This window comes from Apaloderma vittatum, unplaced genomic scaffold, assembly GCF_000703405.1.
Source record: "Apaloderma vittatum isolate BGI_N311 unplaced genomic scaffold, ASM70340v1 scaffold27837, whole genome shotgun sequence".
Taxonomy (NCBI): domain Eukaryota; kingdom Metazoa; phylum Chordata; class Aves; order Trogoniformes; family Trogonidae; genus Apaloderma; species Apaloderma vittatum.
The window spans coordinates 23474-44492 of NW_009725006.1; the positions used below are offsets into that span (position 1 = coordinate 23474).

A 21019-nucleotide genomic window follows, 5' to 3' on the forward strand; every position below is an offset into this window, starting at 1 on the left:
TAGCAAGCATGTGCAGGATTACAAGCAAGAGCACTGACATCACCGTGACCTCACTTGCTTACCACTGTCATTAATATGCTCTGTCACTGGAACAGCTCACTGAAACTGCAGCCTAAAGAACTCCTTTTCCAGTAAAGCTTTTTTTTTTTTATCCCCTCCTCTTCCATATTTTTATAAGCCTAGCTTTGTTCTTTCCCCTGAATTATTCATACAGCTACAGAAAGCACTCAGCACAAAGCAAGACCTTAACATTCACAGCACCGACTGACAGAAATTAAAACGTGGCTCTAGATTTCACGACTGTATGCAGACAATAGTCACGACTGGATGGAAAATAGGGAAATTTTAAAGAGACAAGCTCTTGTTTTGCTTGGAGCAGTTCCATGAAAAGGCAAAGAACTCTGTCAGACAGATGTACAAAACAGGAAAGCTTAATAAGCTGTAACAAATAGGTAAATGAAAGGCTAAAGCTCCTTGCTTTGGGGAAGGACCAACAACCCATTTGTTTAATTTCAGTTAGAGGCATCAGAAAAGATTGAAGAAAGCTCCAACAAAGTAAACCAACCTAAAGCTAGTAATTTCAAATACTGTAACAGGCAGAACAGTAACTCTGGGTAAGGGCTACCTCTCCCCCATTCCCTCCTTCTTCAAAATAAGCCCAAGAGTTCTGGTTAACTTAGTTCAAAAAAAAAAAAAATAGACGTCAGCTCTAACAGAGTTACTCCTTCTTATTTACATGAATTTAAATTAGTTTCAGCCCAACAGTCCAGGCACTGGTCTGTACATAGGGCATAACAAATTTCTAAGCCCTTTCTTTGTAATAAACAAATTCAGACTGGTAATTCATCAGCTATGAAGCTATGTTAAGGACAGCAATAATGAAACCATCAATGCAAAAAAGGAGCTCCCTGTGGTTCCAGGACCATTTCGGGACCGCATGAACAGATTATCAGAACTGAAGCACACAACAAATTCAAATCACATCTCAAATATCACTGTTCATATCACTGACCACATTATGAAAACTAACATAGATCCCAACAGAATGATTTTTGATACAACTTTTCTATACTCCTTTTCACTAATAATTAAACAAGTTCTTTTGCTTCACCTACCAAAAACCCCCTTACTGTGTATTATGAAAGTGTCAGGGCATCAGAACCGTCTCTTATTTTGTCTGTGAATATGAGTTTGTGGCAAATGAAATATCACTCAGTTGGATCAACACCTTTGGTGCTTTTATACTAAACCTTTTTTCCTGCCACAGGTTATTAGAAAACATCAAGCACAAGGTTTATGTGATGGCATCCATTATTACACGAGATTCATCAAAAAAAATATTTTTGAAAAAATACAAATGCGTATTTTATCTGAAAGGTTCTGAAATAAATCTTTTCTGCCCTAGGACTGATACTTGGGGGTTTTTTTGTTTGTTTTTTCCCTTTCTTTTACTTCTATGATAACTAAAAATAAAATTTTTATGCTGTCTATCCAAAATGATTACTAAGATTACTAATCAAAATGTTGCTGTCCTATTTTGATCTGTGCTGTCACAATATTAGGTGAACCATCAACTGCAAAGCTTACATAAATGACAAATGTTCATAAGCTATATTCCTCGAGACTTTCTAGCATAGGCAAGCCAACCTGCAGTAAGGACATATTAAGAGACTGGTATATTCAACTAACTCCACTGTCTCAGCACATCCTGAAAAACTCAGGTTTGGTGACAATCTGCAATTATTATCAGCAATCTGTATCACTGTAAATATTCTCAGGTACTGTACTCTTTATTTGCTCTGTTTTTCTTAAAGTTAGGTTTTTTTAAAAAGATTTGCCAGTACCAATAGTGTGCATAATAAGTTGAAACCTTTTATCTTCTCATCATCTCTGGGTTCATGCTCATGTACTATTCCCTTTGTATTTTTCCCTGTATATAATATGCAGCATTTTTCTTCTGTGTCAAGAGCTATGAGCATCACTAAAGCACTGGACTTCGTTTGGGCCAAAGGAAGAGAGAATTCTAAAAAGTCAACTTCTCGGAGCACAGACAGAGAACAAATCAATTTTGGTTAAAGTTATCTAGAAGCTTTCGGAAAGAGGATATAGCAGTTATTCAGTAACTGTCTCTGAATCCGGTTTGAAGGTTTTCATCACAGGCAAGACACTCGGTAGGCTACACCAGCAGGTAGTGGAGCCCATCACTGAGACTGAAGAGGGTGGTAAGAGGACAGCCCTGTCAGAGGACAACCTGCAAGGAAGAGTGTCTAAAGGAAGGCCAGTCAAATGAAATTCCCAAGGACTAAAATGTTGTCAGGTACAATCCTTAACTTCTGCTCTTCTTCACAGACTTGGAGAGGTTTTAGGAAACAACTAATCTCTCTGCGCCGCCCCCGAAGCGCTGAAGAATAGAAGTAATATATACAAAATACAACCTGGAAAGAAAGGTCCTCTAATTTAAGGGGTGTGTACATACATGTATAGAAAACATGTTAGACTCATACTCAGAAAATAGGCACTTACCAGAGCGGAAAATTTGTTTGGGGGAACAGTCAAATGTGGGGTTTAAGGCTTTGGTAAGAATGTATTCATAATAATACTTAGTGAAGTTCTAATAGTATTCTCTGCATAATGAAAAAACTAACATTTTGGTGAATCATTTTTCATATTATAGAGATTCCTTGAAACACTTCTAAAAAGGGAAGACAACGTCTTTCAGCAGAATTAACCAGAGGCAATGGAAGCATTCAGATTTGGTATCATTATTTAGGATTGCCTCAACAAGTTCAGTTATCTGCAAGCTGTTAGCTTCATTTATATCCTGGGCTTCTTTACAGCAAAGGGAGAGAAACAGCCACTTAAATACAGAATTTATTTCAAACATCCATATTAGCACAAAAGCATCACCTCAACCTAGTTTTCACCACCTCTCTCAGACATCTGTTTACATTTAGTCAATAACTCTCATCCACTCCAGGAATACTTATTTAAAGGCTTCCTACCTCTTCTCATGGTTTATTTTAGAAAGCTGTTTTGGCTAAAGAATGCATTTGTACAGCCCTCCCGCCCCACTTCTCTGTGCCAATTTTTTTTTTAAAAAAAAAAGGAAAATAAATTCTCTATATCCTCCATGGCAACCTCCATACAGAAATCTCTTCCACATTTTCATAGGTTTTCCTCAACATAACCCAAATCTCAACCCTTACTTTCCCTGGTATTGATAAGAATCCAAGATATCTTTGGTTCTCAATCTCCCTCAGCATTCCCAAAAGGCTGGGAACAGCCAAAGGAAAAAAAAATTTACATAAACTACAGTAAAGTTCAAGACTTCACTATTCACAGTTCAGTTCACATGTGTATATTTTATAGTACTCACAAAGTGTTCTGTGAGAAAACTAGCTTCAGTAAAGAATCTCCTTTCCAATAAATACCAGAGTCATATTTTGCAAGGAAATTCTGCCCTAAAAATATGCAAAGAACTTCAGAACTTGTGTTTTATTGAGATTGATTAACTTCTGAAAAAAACCCAAACAAATTAATTTCATATATTAAATAAGATGCACCATCAGCATCTCATTTCGATCTGTAACAGCATCTTTACTGCAATTAACATATCTCTGAGAGTCTGGACAAGAGAATTCAAAAGCAGGAAGTGATTTTATACTCTATTCTCAACTCAAAAGAAGGAGCTGCTTTACTGAGCAGAGTATCCGAGTCTCCTCCTAAGAATGTATTTCATCATGCTATGCATAAATATTCTATTTGATAGTGCAATAATGCCAACATAAAATAAAAAGCCTTTCAAGAGAAATATTTTATATGAAAAAACTAAATGAAATATACCTTGAAAAACTACTTGGCTTCCAGGAACAAAAAACTGTGTGCCGTCGAGTGATTGTCCAGCATATTGCACAATGGCAGCACCTGGCTGAGGAGCTCTTGAATTTGTCATTGTTAATGTCTGTAGTCCATGGACACCATCAGAGGCTGGACTGGCAATCTGGATTGCACCAGCTTTAGTTGCAACTAAACAGAAAAGTTAGAGAATAGAAAGAAAAACAACGTGTTACAAAGCGCATCTCCCTTTTTAAAATAAATGTTGTCTGATAAGACTTCTGGTCCTCTCTTTCTATAAAGATCAATTGTACACTAAAACATAATGTTAATACTGATTTGTGCAAATATAAAGCCTAGTTGTGTAGCATGCGCCACGTGTGTAACAGATCAAAAGCAGTGTTCCACACATTTTATCTTGATGCTTCCAGAAATATTAACTCTTCTAAAATAGTTTTAATATATGAAAAAAGACAAAATAGTAGCTCCTGGTGATACAGAACCATTGCTGATTGTAACTCTAACATAAAAGACTCAATATTAATTTAAAAAACAAAAGCAGCTCTGGCTACCAACTCCCACAAAACAAAAACCAGGACATCTAGACAAAGGAATAGCAAGTCTTCTTACAGTCACAACCCCTTCCTTAGTGTGAGTGAAAGTCTAGGCCAACAATGTTTTTCCAAATGGCACAAAGCTGTAAGAAGTCCAACACTGATGGAAAAAGAGAAACAGAAGAAAGAGTGGGGGTTTTTTCCCTCCATGTAACCAGCGGACCCCTGGGGGACACCTCTCGTCACTGGTCTCCACTCAGACATCGAGGTGTTAGCTGTAACTCTTTGAGTGGGACCATCCAGCCAATTCCTTATCCACCGAGTTGTCCACCCATCAAATCCATGTCTCTTATGTTAATCAAATACTCCTGGAACTTTTAGATGAGAACCCAATTCCCAAGAAGTAACAAACAAATCTTTCCCCAAAAGATATCTGAAGTACAATCATTTTCATTGTATTTAAAGCAGTGTGAGATGGTACAAGTCATATATAAGTACAGATTCAGGACTGCCAACTCCTCTGATTTCACTGTCAGATTCACAATCTTTGATGGCATTTTTGAAGGTTCAGCGCTGATTAGCTGAATATCCAATTTGTTAGACACTCACATGAGTTTTGGAGACAGTTGATTTCCAATGTTCTGTCCTGACAATAGTAGGTCATCTTGAACGTGCAGTATCAGATAATAACATTTCAATGAGATACTAACAGTCAATTAGTAAACTGTTATTTGTAAATTAGACACCAGTAACTAACTATTGGAAGCTCAGATAATTTTTTGACAGTGTAGCAGTATCTACCAAAATTGCCAAATCCCAGTAGCTAAATTAACTTTTTCTGGGGGGAAATGGGGAATTCCTCTCATGCTGAATGAAGCACAGAGCCCCATTTGTAATACTGGAACAAGGTTCCGCATGAACCTCCAGTCCCACCCTTGGAACAGGGAACATGTACTGTAGGAATTAGCTTGGTGCTGCATTAAGGGGGAAGGAGGGAAAAAAATTTTTTTTTAAAAAAAAAGGAAGATTTGTTTCAGTCTGGCCTCCAAAGCATTTTGGGGCAAGGCAGAAGAGAAAAGCCATAAAAATAAATCATTGTCTCTATTCTTTGCAAGATCCAGGACAAGAGTAGGTGCCCAGCAGCATGCAAGCTTCCCAGCAGAATTTGTCACCTCTGCCTCCCAGGGAAGTTATCCACAGCCAAACTCAGCCTCTCACAGAGTTCACACCAGAAACAGTATGTCTAGACATGACAGTACCATACCACATAAAAACCAGTCAGTTCGGGTTCCTGAGCACTAAACATCAGCACAGGATCAAAGTTCTTTGCCTCACAGTGAGCCTCGGTAGAGCAACTGTGTCATGGCTGTCCTGCAATTATTTGTTGAGATCACAACGCGGTCCTTTCTAAACAAGAGCAAACCGTCGCACTTACAGGATTCACTCCTGCCATATTCCCAGAACAACACCCTGCCCTCAGCCCATTCCCTGTCCTGATTTCAACCACTGCACAGACTTTTGTTGTGCTAGAGCTCTATAGGAAATTGAGCATTTTACAAAGAGTACAGGACTTTCCTGGACAGTGGAGATGAACAGATGGATGCATGGAAGTGGCATCTTCTCTTCTAGCTAGGACTGAAGCTGACTCTAAAATCTTTCTCTGAGTATGACCAATAGCTCTAATGTAAAAAAATCAGATCTTCCCCTCCCGTCCAAAACTGGGAAAAGTAACTAAAATTGTTCTTTCCTAAAAGATTTCTCCAATTGTTAAAAACCTGTCCTAAAGCAGCAGGTAACCCAAACGGATGGTAAAAGAACTACTAGTTTTCATTTCTCCTGCATCATTTCAGACAGAACTTGTGTTACACACAAGTAGGAGGAGAGGAGGCACGGGTAGGGGGTGTTTGATACTCATGCTCCTACTGAACAATTATTGAATTCTCGTATGGATAGACCACCACCACAGGTGAAGCAACCAATATTGTTTCAGCATTCAATAACCAACATGACAGAACTACCGTGAACAGAATAGATTTATAGTCAGATTAGGCTACAAGGCTCATACACAGACATCTCCTTACGAACAACTATCCGTTCCTCTTACAGGAAGATAAGATATATGTTGATTGAGATAACTGGGAAAGACATTTTATGTAGCTAGTCATGCCTGTCGGTCTGTCTGCTTCCATAAGCCAAAGCCAAGAAGCTCTAAGGAAAAAGATATTTGGAAACCATGGCAACATATCATTTTAGCTGGTTGAAAAGTAAAGAACAGCCACCATTGCTGCTAATAAAAAAAAAAAAATACACCTTTTCCAGAAAAAATTACTTATCAAGTTCTTCTAAATGTAGTCATCCCAGACATCCAGACACCAACATGGAGTCAAAGTCATCTTTTCAACTAAACTGCCTTTCCTAAGCAGGAATAGAGCGAACAGCAGAGAAAATAAGGAATTGGCAAACGTAGTCACATATGGTATCTGCTTTACGCCAGGGCACAGCACAGATGGCTGCAGTGACACTGCGAGGCCGGTTCCCCTTTGCCACAGACACTGTACAAGATGAGTGCACAAACTGCTGGGTGCCTGCCCAAGAGAACCCCTGCAACCAGTGCTGCCAAGAAGGGAGGAGGAGTCCAGAGACAGGAATGACAAGCAGAGGACCTATTGACAAGAGATGTAAAGATCAAATAGATACACGGGAGTGACCTTCATCATATCTGGACTGAAATCACCACAGGACATGCTGCATTCCCCCAGTGTTCCCAGGTTCAGTTAACAGCAGTTCCCGGGGATCACACACAGCCAACAGGACAGCTGCTCACAAATGCTGCAGATCTCTGCCTTATACATGTAAGGACTAGAAGTAAACAGTCAGGCTCCCTTTGGTAAATTCTAAATTAACAGCCCTTCTGCTATAAGGAAATGACCATCCTTGCTACAGCTTGGTACCAATTTTTCCTAATCAGAATTCAAGAGAACACACAGACTTCACTGAAGAAAAAGATACGTGATATTTTAACTTACGAAGTTGAATTTAAAAAAAAAACCAAACATCCAATTAATGAACTAAAAAATTAAGTAAGAAAAAACATTTCCAAGAAGACAAAGTACTCAAAAAGTTTTTCAGCCAGAATCAGAAGAGTCCATGAAGGCTGACATTGCATCCTGAAGCAATGCCTCATTATGGCTGAGAACCTATTTAACAAGGTAAATCACCTTGAATATACAGCATATGTTTTAAGCTATGGCTTGTTCAAAGAAAAAGCAGCATAAAACAGAAATCGTCTATGCTTAGCTCATGTGAAAGCCAAGTTTAAATTAAGATAATTGAGATTTAACTATATTTTTGTGGACTCTGTCAATTTAAACACATTGTAAGTTATGGTCTCTGTTGCCTGATTTTTCAGAAGTAAATGTCTGATGGAACAAGAAAGCAAAAAACTGAATCTCATGCTTTTATAGTGACTTCTCTGTCACTACCATTTATAGCTATGTTAAAATGAAAACATCCACAATTAAGAATCACCTCCTAGACATTACTAGTAGAAGTCCAACTCTGGTTTCCTAGAGGAATGTATGATTAAGAAACCTAAACTCTTAATTTCTTAGAAATTCTAAAGGCTTGAAGGTTCACTACAACATAGTACTGACACTACAGCACTTCTTTTTAAGCATGGAAACTGCAATTTTTATTTTTTAACTAAAGCTAAACCAAACTAAAAATGTAATTCCCAAATTGAAGAAAATAATTTGGTCAAGAATACCGGTCAGATTCTGTACGGGATAGCTGCAATTTAACATGACCACAAGTCCACATAAAAGAGCCCTTCAGATGCTGGACATCCTGAAGCAGATGTTAATTTCTCTGTATACCCTACAGAAAGGGTACGAACAGCAGCTTAGGAGGCCAAATAAAATGACTTTCTAGGCTGAAGGGGTAGATAGTAACACAGGCAAATTCTGCTTTCTCAGAGTTAATAATTACTTGAGTTGCATAAATTAAAAATAACTGAAGAATTCTAAGGATGACTAGAATACAACTAGAGAGACATTCTGTCTTCTTTTATGTGCCTTTGCAATGTTTTTACAGACTTCCTCTCTTCTCTTGTTTCAGGACAAAAAACCCACAGCATTTCTTTTGCAATTTTCCTGCCATTATATCAAAGGAAAAATACCTGGATTTCAGTGTCTACACACAAAAAGGCATGAAAAAAAAATTAACTGTAGGAGTGAAGCTTTACCCAACACATAACTGAAAAAAGTGTTCTTATAAAGTTATCCTTGGATGATATATGATTAAGCTTGAAGAAGCTACGCAGAGCAAAATGTAAAATTTTTAACACAAATACAGGAACAAAGAAACCCACAAATCTATAGAATAGAACTGTAAATCTAACTTTTCATTTGCATTTGGAGGTAGTATCAGGTGTTGGAGACTATGATTTAGGTTAATTCTGCAGTTAAAGTGTTCATACTTGACAACTGGAGAGGAAGGGACATAATTCTTTTAAGAAAGAAAATTCAAAGAAATAATTTCATACTCCAGACTTACACTTTAACTCGCCAATTACCATTTCATGTAATGAATATGACTAAGACAAAGCAAATCACAGCAATCTGAAACTGCGATGATTTATAACACTGAACCTTTGCACAGTAGTGTCAACATTTTTCATTTCACCTGAGCCTCACCTCCACATATTTAACGCACAGGAGTTCTAGAAGGACTAAATATAGCAACCAACAAACATTACAAGAAACAGACTAGAAGTCTATAATGCCCATGTTAGGAAAAATATATAAATTGAAATTATTTAGAAATACACAAGCTCTTATTCTTCTTCACCAAAATCCAACCTCTCTACTTCATTATGGTTTTTCTCATATATGTTCTGCAACATCATGGAGTATCTTTGCAAACATACTGTATTGCCCTGTGTTAGTATGATACAGGCTGGTTGGTGTGGCCATTGCAGAAATTCCAGAAGGTGCTCCCTCATCTTCTGACTTTTCCTCTTCTTCAATTTCCGATACTGCAGGAGCATCTGATGAGAGTTCATTCAAAATTTTTCTGAAAGATAATGTAAATAACCTTATATTTTTGAAATGCCATATCCATGAGAAAACTAAGTTAGTGGCTTTTATCAGACAGTTCCGCTGTATTACATAAGCTGCCTTTAAAAACCAGCAAACCCAAAATATAAAGCCCTTACCGGTACGAAGGCCTTCTTGAAAGTATTTCCCTACGTTTTTGAGAATCAATTATCCCTTGTGATTCTGCAGATTCATCTGCAATCGATGCTACCTGCAATAGCAAAGTTTCTGAAATTCATAACTTCATAAAAATAAGAAGCTAGCAGAGTAGAATACTCTCTTTAAAAAAATCTTTCCATGTTTGCATACAGGAAGTTTGTGCACTTATTTATTACTAATATACAATCTTGGACTTCTTTTTCCAAAACAAACCACAAATTATGAAGTTAGCAACACAGCCTCTTAGATGACAATCTTCCATTTGAAAAAGAAAAAAAAATCAAAGTAATACAGGTTACTTTTTTGAGAATTACATTTAGAAAAAGTATTGAAGACAGATTCCTTTAAATATAAAATTATACAGTTTAATTAGCTTTTAAAGTGATATTAAACATTTAAAATACAGAACACTGCACTAGTACACTTTAAATAACAGTATACAATACAAAAATCTCTTCACAACCACATCAAAGCTATTTAGAAAGTAAGTTTATTTAAATACATACACATTTATTACACTTAACCAACACATATTCATAAATACAAATACATTGCTTAGCACTACTCTGCAAGTTTTAGAAGCCAACAATATCTCATTTCCTCACACCTTTATTAGTAGTATTTTCCAGGTTCTTCTTTTAAAATTACTCAAGACAACATTAAGGCCTGGAGCTGAATCACATTCTTTACCATTATCTTATTACACTGAACTGAAAGTGATTATTTAACAAGTAAAATATACTATGTTCTTGATTAACTACTCAGAGCTACTGGTGTCTAAGATTTCCAAATTAAAACACTGCAGTAAAGTTAGTGTGGAAAATGACTTTGTCACATCAAGACACACCAGACTGGAGCCTGTTAAACTAACTGCTGCATGAACTTAACATGGAACAAGCATGAGGTTGAGCCTTCCTGCGACAGAAAGCTCCAGTGTTTGACCTGGGTGCAGTGGAGGCTTCCCTACAGCTCAAGGAAGACAAGGAAGAGCTCTAGATCTGATGTGGCTTCTGGGCCTAGAAACAAAACCTGCACGATGCCAACAGAAAATGGAAGGTTCTGAAAATTTATGGGCCTGGGTCCTTCCAACTCAAACCTATAAAACTAAAACTATAGAACGCCTTGAAAGAAGTACCAGTTATTGCAGAATAAAATTGTCTCTTCACTTATTACAATCCAGTTCCATGTAAAAATATTTAATGTAGCCCCATTTTGCTGGGTAATATGTAGGAGACATCAGTAAAACTCTGTGCCTGCCTAACCAAAAAAAGACTACATAGAAATAATGAGAGGCAATTCTACATGTCTAGAGATGTGTAGCTCCAAGCCAAGCTTCAGAGCTGACTGGCAGAGATACAAGAGCTTCCAGAAGTTCCTGTTCATCCTTTTGCAGGATGGACCAGTGCTGACCAGCAAAGAGATCTTCTGAAAGGCATTTTTCTCGAGCATTCTGCCAGTGGATCGACCATGAAGCCTTTGGCATAAGCCTTCCAAACTAACAGTATTATGTAGCTGAAAGCCTGGGCATCCTATCTCAGAACAGAACTCTCATTCTGCAGGGGAACAAAGATAAAAACATCTATTTGTTCCAGAGCAAACAGCAAGAAAGCAAGACTTTAGTGCCTTTAAACCTTCCCATTCAACTAAAGGTTACCAATAGCCACTCCCAGTTTGTGAATTTGGCCAATATCAGAAACAGCTGTACTTTGGGAAGAAGGTAAGGAAATCACAAGATGATTTAAAGATTTTAATATGGAAGAGGAAATGTTTTTCTTTACCAGCAGCTATCTAATTTTCTAATTTTCATCAAAGATGAAGGATAAATTTATATCTGTTTCAGCTTGTTGTAACAGCGAGCAACCACATTCACAATGCTAACCAATGGAAACCACTGTCATTTTTTCCTGGATATCGTTCAGATTTCAACTTCACCACACCACTCTGCGTTTGAACAAATTTAACTTCAAACTCATCTTAATCTGCCAATATCTGATAGATTAGATGAGGAAGCAAGTAGAAAAGTCAAATAACAATCTAGACGTGAAACCTTCTTACAAGTGAAAAAACATTAATGAAACCATAAGGAAGATGACAGAGTTAAGCATTTTATTTTTCATGCGAAAAGCAACAGCGTATTACCAGAAAAAATTTTCACCACCGTGCAGTTTAAAGCTGCAGGTGTTTAAGGGAGAGGTCATACAAGCTTCAACATCAACCTTTGTCATACTTCATTAATTTTTTTTTTTATTGAAAGTAAACTGACATAATTTCCCAAGTTCCCCTCTGTCTAGCAGACATAGAATATCAAGTTAAAGCCAAATAATCTGGAGGAAATGCCGGGCAGCAGGATAAAGTCCTTATGACAATCACACAAGGGCTGAACAATCTCTGGAATGGAGTCTACTACAGCATCTTCAAGCCCTTCTCAACTGAAACCAAAGCAAAACTCTGGAACTAACTTGTCAGTATTACTTGGGACAAAACTTTCCTGTCTCTCCTCCTTTGGGAGAGGCAAGAAAGACAGAGTTCACTCAATGCAACAATCAACTTCCACTCCCCTAAGACAACACAGCAGCACATTGCAAAGGATTCCAGAGAAACTCCTCCTTCTGAGCTTTGCAGCAAGCCCTCCATTTCTGCATGACTAGACTTGACTTGAAGAAAAGCAGCAACAGAAACTGGGAATCACTCTAATATGCTTATCTGATAAAATTCACCCTGGTAAATTACAGTTAGAAAGAATGTCATAACCAAAGTGAAGTATTTATTTTAAACATTCTGATTTGACTTCAAGATTGATCGAACTCACATCTCTAGATGCCCAGGCATCTACTGCACCTGTTTCAATAGTGATCTAGAAATTCCAAAGCCTACCAGGTCCCAACAACTACACCTACTTCTTACAAATAAAATACTCAATATCTAGTCAAGGTTTTATTCTTTTTTTTTTCTAATGTCTAAGAGAGATCATGCTTACATATGCCTTTTTATGTGTTATACCTGAAAACTACTAAGAAGTGTCAAATGGCTTCTCAAGATGACTGACAATGTATGTCTTTTCCTTAACATGTTGCAGGTAAAACAGTTCACACCTAACAGATATATAGTTTCTCTTACCAGAGATACCAATTCGATTTGCCAAAAGCAATTCAGTGGACATTTCACAATGAGATTTAAAAAAAAAACTAGAGCAACGGCATTTATAGCTACAAGAAAAACACCCCATTGGTGGGAGGCCAAGTAATTTTCAAAACACTACGAGTTCATCCTCTCTACTCTTTCTCACTATTTAAAAGCTGTGAAAACTCCTAAGTATTTTGTACTAGTCCCTGTTTTCCAACATCAGCAACTTTAAACATGTGAAGATTTGCAAAATAAATCTTTGAGGCTGTCCTTATTGTTGGTCTTTACATCTCCACACCCACAGAAAGCAATACCAGATGCTCTAATAGGGCCTGCTAAAAACCACAAGGAATCATTTCACTATAATGAATTTACTTCCATTACATCCAGATGCTCTCCAAAAACACAGTATGAGATACTTGCAAACTTACAGTAGTGTAGTCTCATTAGAAATGTTATGTTCATAGGACTTAACAAAACAGAAAAACTGCCAGATACACATTAAGTAAGGCCATTTACTTAATTTGACTAAACTTGCTGTTGTGTAAGTTCATGGTTCCAAGACACAATTTCTCAGAAGATAAACAGGAAGCATTAAGGAATCGCTACACAATGCTTGTAGAGCTGCTACTGGTTGGCAGTTTGCCACCTTCCCTCCCTCCCCATTTCGCGCGTCATATGAGTAAACCTTGCATGAAGAGAAACTGAAGATGCGGCTGAGTTATGAGGCACCAAATAGTCATGAAAATGTAACAGTAAAAGAGCTAATCTGAACAGCTTGCATGTGTGGTGACTGAATGACTGAGGGCTGTGTGGCTTGAATGACACCCTGGGCATGAACAGTTTGACCCAAAGGCAACTGCACTAGAGTTACAGCTGGAGATCTTCCTCCAGCACTTGAAACCTGCAAAAATTACAATCATCATGTTTAAGAAACATGCCTTAAGATGTCAGCAAATGCTTTCACAAATGATACTAAAAGAAACTGGTTTTGATCCCGTATCTAAAATATGTTAGCCATGTGTACTTATCGCACAAAAATAAACTAGTTTTACCAGTAAAAGTTTGATATCTTTCCACGTGGTGTGGAAAGTTTAAGACTGTGCCCTATCAAATTGCAATTTTTTTTTTCTCTGCAGAGACTTTATGTTTTCTTTTCAATTAAAAATAACCCTAAGCTATCACACACTAAATCTGCTGTCGCTAGCATGAAAGTTAGGAAGAATCTCAAGAAATGTAACAAAAAATATCAATATGGTATGATGCTGCAACAACATACAGGGTAGGATGTTCTTAGTCATGGAAAAAAAAATTAAAATCCATAACTGCTTTGGTTTTGCTTTGTTAGGTAAGAAGTTTAGTCTGAACTTCTGCTTTTCAGATACATAACAGATGCAAGAATTTTTCAAACAGCAAAAACACACGTTAAATAAAGCAATACATGGATTTGTAAATTGGTTTAGTTTAATAAATCCTTCTTTTATACATATATCTATATATCAAGAAAAAGTGTGCGTCAGTGTTTCAATGCAAAAACAAAAATAAAGAACAGCTGTATGTTCTTTAAGCCTAGCATAGCTGAAGAAAGTGTTCTGTTTCAGAATAATCTGATCCCTTCTTCTGATGACATTTTAGAGCACACAGAGCTTTTCCCAGCCCTTGGCTTTCAGCCACCAGTATTGAGGGTGAATAGGTTAAGGAACAGTTTCATACCCACAGGCTAAGAAATAGTTTGATATTTATGCTATAGTTGTTAAGTCTACTAACAGAAATAGTGAAACCAAGAGCAATGACTATGAACGATCTCAAGTTCCGTGTGATGAAACATCTCTAAACTCAGAAAATTAAGAGAATGACACAGAAGTCATATGATAAAAAAAGATGCTGTGTTTTTCAAATGAAAAATGCCTTGAAAAAAACCTTAATTCTATATTGTGCATGACAAGAATATACTCAGACTTTTATCTCAAATTCTGGTATTATTTCCTTCCTAGCTTGGTTCTCAGCCCCAAAAGGTATCTGGTATGAGCAGTAACGGCAAAAAGAGATGACAGTGAGAAGAAAAAGATGATGAATCCCAAATATAGAAAACTCAACATGTTCAAGAAAGTTTTGTATTTTTCTGTATTCACACTGAAGGCTTTTTTGAATTCCAAATATTAAAGAAGCTTTCACTCCTGATCCATAAGCCACTCCTTGTCTGGGAAACACTTCTTTCTTGACGCAAGAGAAAAATTTTAACTACTATTAGGATGCACTCCTATCAAAAAGACCAGCTGTTGGCTCAAATTATCTTGAAGAAACAATGTTTCTAGGAAACGGAGACAGGATCTTGTCAACATTCACTAGGTAATTGTTCAGTTGTTCTAGGAAACTGAACTGCTTTTCAGGAAATAGAACAATTGAGGGCATTTCTAACCCTAAATGGAAATAATCATTACTTAAATGGAATTAAATGGCAATATGCAAATAGGACAAACAAACCTTCTTCACAATGTAGAAAACACACATTATTATCAGAAACTGATATTTGAGATTAACATCTAGAAATTCTTGAAGATCTGAAGGTCTATTTAGTGTCAAACCTGACGTCATCCTAAATCCAAGCTGCAAGGAAAGACCATGAAGCAGTCTGAATGTTTGCAAAGTGTGCTAACTTTTCAAAACATTACAAAGGCAATTTCACCAAACCTTTCCATTTACTGCTATCTTTTGCGAGAGCTGCAATCTGATATAATACTCTGGGTATCAGAAAGAACTTTCTCAGTAGAACACGCACAAAACAGTACAAGGTGAACAGTTTCTGAGTCTTTTTTTGGTACACCATGGGTCAGACACATACAATCAAGAAGTAATCCAGTACTCAAGATTAAGAAACACTACATCCATTTCAAAGCTCCTTATTCAGTATAACCGCACAAGAAAAGAAAAAAAAGAAAACCACACTCATTTAATACTCTTGTTGACTGAAGTTTACAACACCACAAAAGAAATTGTTTTGCTCCCATTAATTCAGATAAGAGATGAAGCGGGGTAGGGCTGATGGAAGAGGAGACAGTAATATTTTAGATGGTAATATTTTAGAACTGGATCAAACATTTCCTTATTCATTTCTATCTATTTTGAACGGCTCAATTTGATTTGATCACTGTTTGCCAAGTCTCCACAAATATCCCAAGGCTACACAACGTGTAACCTATGAACTTTACTTTAAAATGTCTGCAATTCTTCTATATTAGGTTTCTTTTCACAACTGAAAAAAAAAATCTTTCCAACTTCATGTTCTGCATCTCTTTTCTAAATATTATAAATTATTACAATGATTTTGATTCACATTTCCCTTTGCATTGTCTTCAAATTGAATATTCCCATGTTAACCAAAACACTAGAACCTTTGGATGTTATCACGCATAAACACTGACTGAAACAGACTTGGCAAAAAAAATTACTTTCCGACATCAGCAATGAGCAATATTACCTTTAACATTGTTACTTCAAGGACAGTCAGGCACAATGACCAAAAACAATCCACAGAAGCAACTCAGGAACACTGAGTGTGAAAGGACGTTTAAGATATTAAGCATCTGATTAAATACCGTAGGGGTTATGTCCCTGACAATGGCAAAGAGACTTCAGATGATGTAACGTCCTTTCAAGTTCTATTCTCTTAGGTATGAAACAGTCAAGTCTAATAGCTTCAACAAATATCAACCCTGCATTCCTTCATAGCAGTATGATCCCATACTTCATATGTTTAGAAATATAAGAGCTCCCTCTTCCAGAGGGGAGAGAAAAGTAGCCAGCAAAAAAGCTAAGGAACTATCTTCATACTGAGACATGTGCATTCTTTCAGAGAAAGAGGTTCCTACTCCTCAGTTATCTGACTTCAAGAGACATCGTCCATCTGAACAGTTACCCTGTGGATGTACGCACTCTCATCACCCAAGGTCAGATAACTTCTCCCTGCAGAGTGCTACAGAGCTCTACTACCTTCACATACAACCCGTCACACCTCAAACACTGCTGATATGAAGTACGCAGTCCACAGCTCCATCTGATTTCTGTCCCTGCTGTAGAATCTAAATACTACAAGCACTGCAGAAGTAAAGTGAGAAATACTTGTGGAAAAGGGAAAAACAAGGCAAACCCATCCTGGATTCATGTAATAAAAGACTCGCCACGCTCAGGCACCAAGCAGCCTCTATAAGCAAAAGCTGAAGTCAGGGAAGTTTGGGTCAATTCCAGAGCTCATGTCAAATGAGTAGCACAGAATTTTAAGGAAGAGAAGGTGAGCCTGATTTCAGCCATTTGTTGACAGCATACCCTTGAGGAAGCACAAAATGGTGACAAGGCTGCAGGTTTTAAATGCTCTAACACTGACTTTGCTAAATGTCCTGGACTCGCATTTGGCAGGCTGGTTTTACAGACATATGTGCAATAGCCTGGCAAACTTCTACAGGGCTCAATCTGTTGGAAGTTAAGATTTAACAAAAAGCTCAATTCCCTCTGCTCTCTCTGACAGTAGTTCTCACATTGTAAATCCTCACCCATGTCTAGTTCAGGGCCAGCACCAAGAGGTCAACAGGTGGTATCTCAGACCAAGACAGCAGACAGCCCTACTAATAGACAGAACATGACAAAATTTACAAAAAGTGATCCAAAGAAGAATCCATCAAGGATGTAGGATTAAAGAAAAACAAAACAACAACAGCAAACAAAACAAAAAAACATGACAAGGTATTTTGTCGAATCTGAAAAGGGTCTAAGTACATTTCTCTTACATTTTTACAGTTCTATTTAGTGTAGCTAAGCACAGGACAACACAGAATACAACCTCTAGAAATCCTGTAATTTCTCTTTAAAATACTAATGAAGACACAACTGCTTCGAGATACAAGCTTAACTATCATCAACACTAGCAGAATATTTCAATCCGACTTAACGTCCGTTTAAGAACACCCCTGTATATATGAATAAAAGATCTGTGCATGTGAGACAGAACACACCGAGAAACTTTTCATCTTGTACCTTTGCTCTTCCCTGAAGAAAAGGCATGAAGCTTCTGTACAGGTGTTCTGTACACTTCCAACAGCTTCTAAAGACAACCACCAAAATTTTTACAAATTAATATTTTCTTACCTAATTCTTTTGGTGGCTGGATCACCAGAACAATACCGTGTCAATTCATTAACTGGCTGAAAGTGAGGGATGCCAGAAATTCAACTATAAAAGCAGTCCTACTCTACATTAATTATTTTTATTTTTAGAATAACCCTTTCAAAAGAGAAGTTGTCAATTTTGCCTCAATGGATGAAAGATGCATCTCATTTTTGCTAGTTTCTAGTTAGTAATTTTTGCTTTTGTAGAAAAAGCAATCTTATCACACAAAAAAATCTGCTGAATAATATACAGCAATACCTGTTAAGCTAGGGAAACCTCAACCATTCGGTGATTATTTGATAATACACAGAAAACTACAGATTGAGCATTAAAAGGTCGTGTATTAAAATGCTTCACTTCTGACTGAACAAAACCATCGCTGAATAAGTATTTGTCAGAAAACAAAACAAAAAATCACAGAGACATCTGAAAAGGAGCCCTCAGTATCAGTGATCAGGCATTTTACCTCTCTGCAAGAATCAAGTCATTCTTTTCTCATATTCTTGCACATTTGCAAGAAAATTAGCAGGAGACATGATTGGAAGTTGGCACAAGGCATGTTTCAGTCACTTTAAGTGGTTGTCTTCTCTCAAAGAGGCCAAGGAGGGAGAAGGAGCTATCTGTGCCCTTCTGTAACAGCCAAAATACACAAATGCTGTTATCAGCAGCACAGCCACGAATCTTTCAGAAACACTCCAAGTTTCCCAGCTCGTACCAGCGAAAGCAGACAGAAGATGATGTCCCACACAAGGTCCCTGCCTCAAGCAGGGGTTATAACCAACCAACATACGCCTCCAACCTCCATGACAAAGCATCTCACCTTGTGAACCTGCCAGGCCAGAATGTAAGCTAAGACAGTCCTTCTTATCTTAACCCAAAGAAATGTCACAAGGCCCTTTCAATAAGCTTTCCACTGGGGCTAGTTTTACCAAAAGGAATGCTCTGGCAGCTGAACCTCAAAGGCACCGAGGGGAGGGCACGGACTCGAGCTGCCCTGGGCAGCAATGGTGGTGGCGAGGCCTGCAGGCCCGAGCAGCCGCAGGCCCTGAGGGAGCAGCCAGCTGGGCAGCTGGGGCCACAGGCCTGCCTGCTGGAGGCCTCGGCTTTGCTGCTTTTCAGAGGCACAACTGCAGGAACCCCACTTTTCTGGGCGGCTCCAGAGAGGGACATCAACTTCAGCTGTGAGCGCCAAGCAGCTCTGACAGGTCCGGCTCAGCTCACTAGGCCCCCTCACCAAAAAGCTTCCCCCAGGTAAACTCCAGACTGTTATCCTGAGGGTCAAACTAAGTGCACGCGTTTCCTTTTAATGCTAATTGACCAAGATCAGTACTTCAGAGTTATTAGTTTTAACTGAAAGACCTGAGGCCCATGCCCAGTATGGCTGAACCTTCCCACACCGTACTCAAGCATTAAACGCAGTTAAACATTAAAAGTGCTTTTCCCCGGGGACCCAGCAGAAGCTCTCCTACAGCATTGACAGCTTTGTCTCTAGATCAACATTAAAAATCCCAAGTGACAGAATTCACAGGTATTTTCTTCAGAGACTACCGCACCAGATTTTACATGAAAATCATCCTGTGAAGTTAAAACACAAGATTTGAACTGAACTATCAAAGAAAGAAGAAAGGAAGGGATGACATCAACAGAGCAAACAAAGTAAAATTCATGCTGCGTTCCTAAAGGAAAAAACAAAACCACACTATGCTCAATGCTGCAAATATCAAAAACAAAACAAAAACCAACAAATAAGCTTCATAAATATTTTCCAGTCTACTTGGTCTCTGAAGACCTGACAGAAAGCAGCTGCATTCAGTCTTGAAAATATACCTATAATGTAAAACAACTATGTAACATAGGAAATGTATGGCATCAAATTTTAATGAGTAACTTCTAATTTCTGATGACAAAGAAATTCTGTAATACATTTTCTAAAATCAGTTCCTTTATCTCACAGAGGGGTTTTGAAGATCCTTCTAAGGGTTTCCTGAAGCTACAGGTTTTAGTAGTGGCAAGAACACCATTTCTCTCAAGCACTGAACGTTTCAGTGCATAATTTTAATGTTTGAGAATACTTACTACATCATCTTTTACCCACTAACTACCAAAGAAGAATCCAGGTACGACTATGATCATGTAACGTATTATTTTCAGAACTCCATACACTGTCATTGGATGCACAAGGATAAAACAAAACAAGCATATATTAAAAATGTAATTGCAAGAAGACGGAAAACATTCTGTACAAAAATTAGAACTAGGAAAGAAGCATGGTTGTTTTTATTAATTTTTCGTTATTGTTCTACAACACATCTCCAAGGTATACACAGTTGGCTATGTTTGATCTTGCAGCCACCTCAACACTTTTAAGACACTGTTTCCATCTCTGTAACAAATGTAACCATCTTGGGAAATTTGGGGGGGGGGAAGTGCCTACTGATCACTCTGAAAAGCCTGATCCCCTAAAAGGGTTACCTTCTAACAGATGTGATATTATACTAGCCCTTTGTTAAATACCCCAGGCATAGTTTTCAGTATAACTGCTATACTTTTCTGATTTAATAACAAGACCTATAGAACATGAGAACTCCATACAAATTGATAATTTGAAAATTATAGCGGCTCTGAATAGCACTTTACAGATTCTTCTCATCTCTTCACATTTCAACTTACCTCAGATCCTGGGGAAATATGAGTTTGGCCTGGCTGACTCTGAAGCTGACCATCATCCGGAACAGAATCCACTGCACCGTCATCCTGTTGTGATTCATCGATTTCCATGCTCATCAGTCTAAAAGTAAGTACATACACATCTAAATAATGGAGTACAGAGAGGCACATCAGGCACCTAGAGAGTTTGTATTTGAAGCGTATAACTAACAACTAAGAGAAAATAAATAGATTTCTCTCAGAAGTATCAGATTAACTGAAGGCCTTTCTTACTGTTCCTCTGTATTAAAACACTCATTCACACAGCCAAGAGCTCTAAATCACATACTTTGGAAAGCTGCAAGGCAGGGCAGTTCTGGAAACGGTCCTAAGGGGAGGGCCAAGCCCAGAGTCCCGGGGTCCCATGCAGTGTTGAAAGCGGGGCTG

The 21019-nt window shown here is 37.9% G+C and overlaps 1 protein-coding gene across 1 annotated transcript; it reads right to left on the bottom strand.

The window, feature by feature from the left end:
- Positions 1–9271: 9271 nt before the first annotated feature.
- Positions 9272–20710, bottom strand: LOC104269603 (cAMP-responsive element modulator-like). The gene is made up of 3 exons (XM_009872754.1): positions 20597–20710; positions 9604–9695; positions 9272–9461 (listed from the first exon to the last, which is right to left on the bottom strand). Exons 1-3 carry the CDS (start codon positions 20708–20710, stop codon positions 9272–9274), a joined length of 396 nt encoding a protein of 131 aa, XP_009871056.1.
- Between the last annotated feature and the right edge of the window lie 309 nt (positions 20711–21019).

Bases quoted from the DNA above. Each gene is read 5' to 3' on its own strand.
- LOC104269603 (XM_009872754.1), bottom strand. From the start codon at position 20,710: ATGAGCATGGAAATCGATGAATCACAACAGGATGACGGTGCAGTGGAT. The intron at 9,696-20,596 runs GTAAGTTGAAAT...TTGCTATTGCAG, and splicing joins ATATTTCCCCAGGATCTGAG to GTAGCATCGATTGCAGATGA. The intron at 9,462-9,603 runs GTAAGGGCTTTA...ATTATCTTTCAG, and splicing joins TCAAGAAGGCCTTCGTACCG to AAAAATTTTGAATGAACTCT.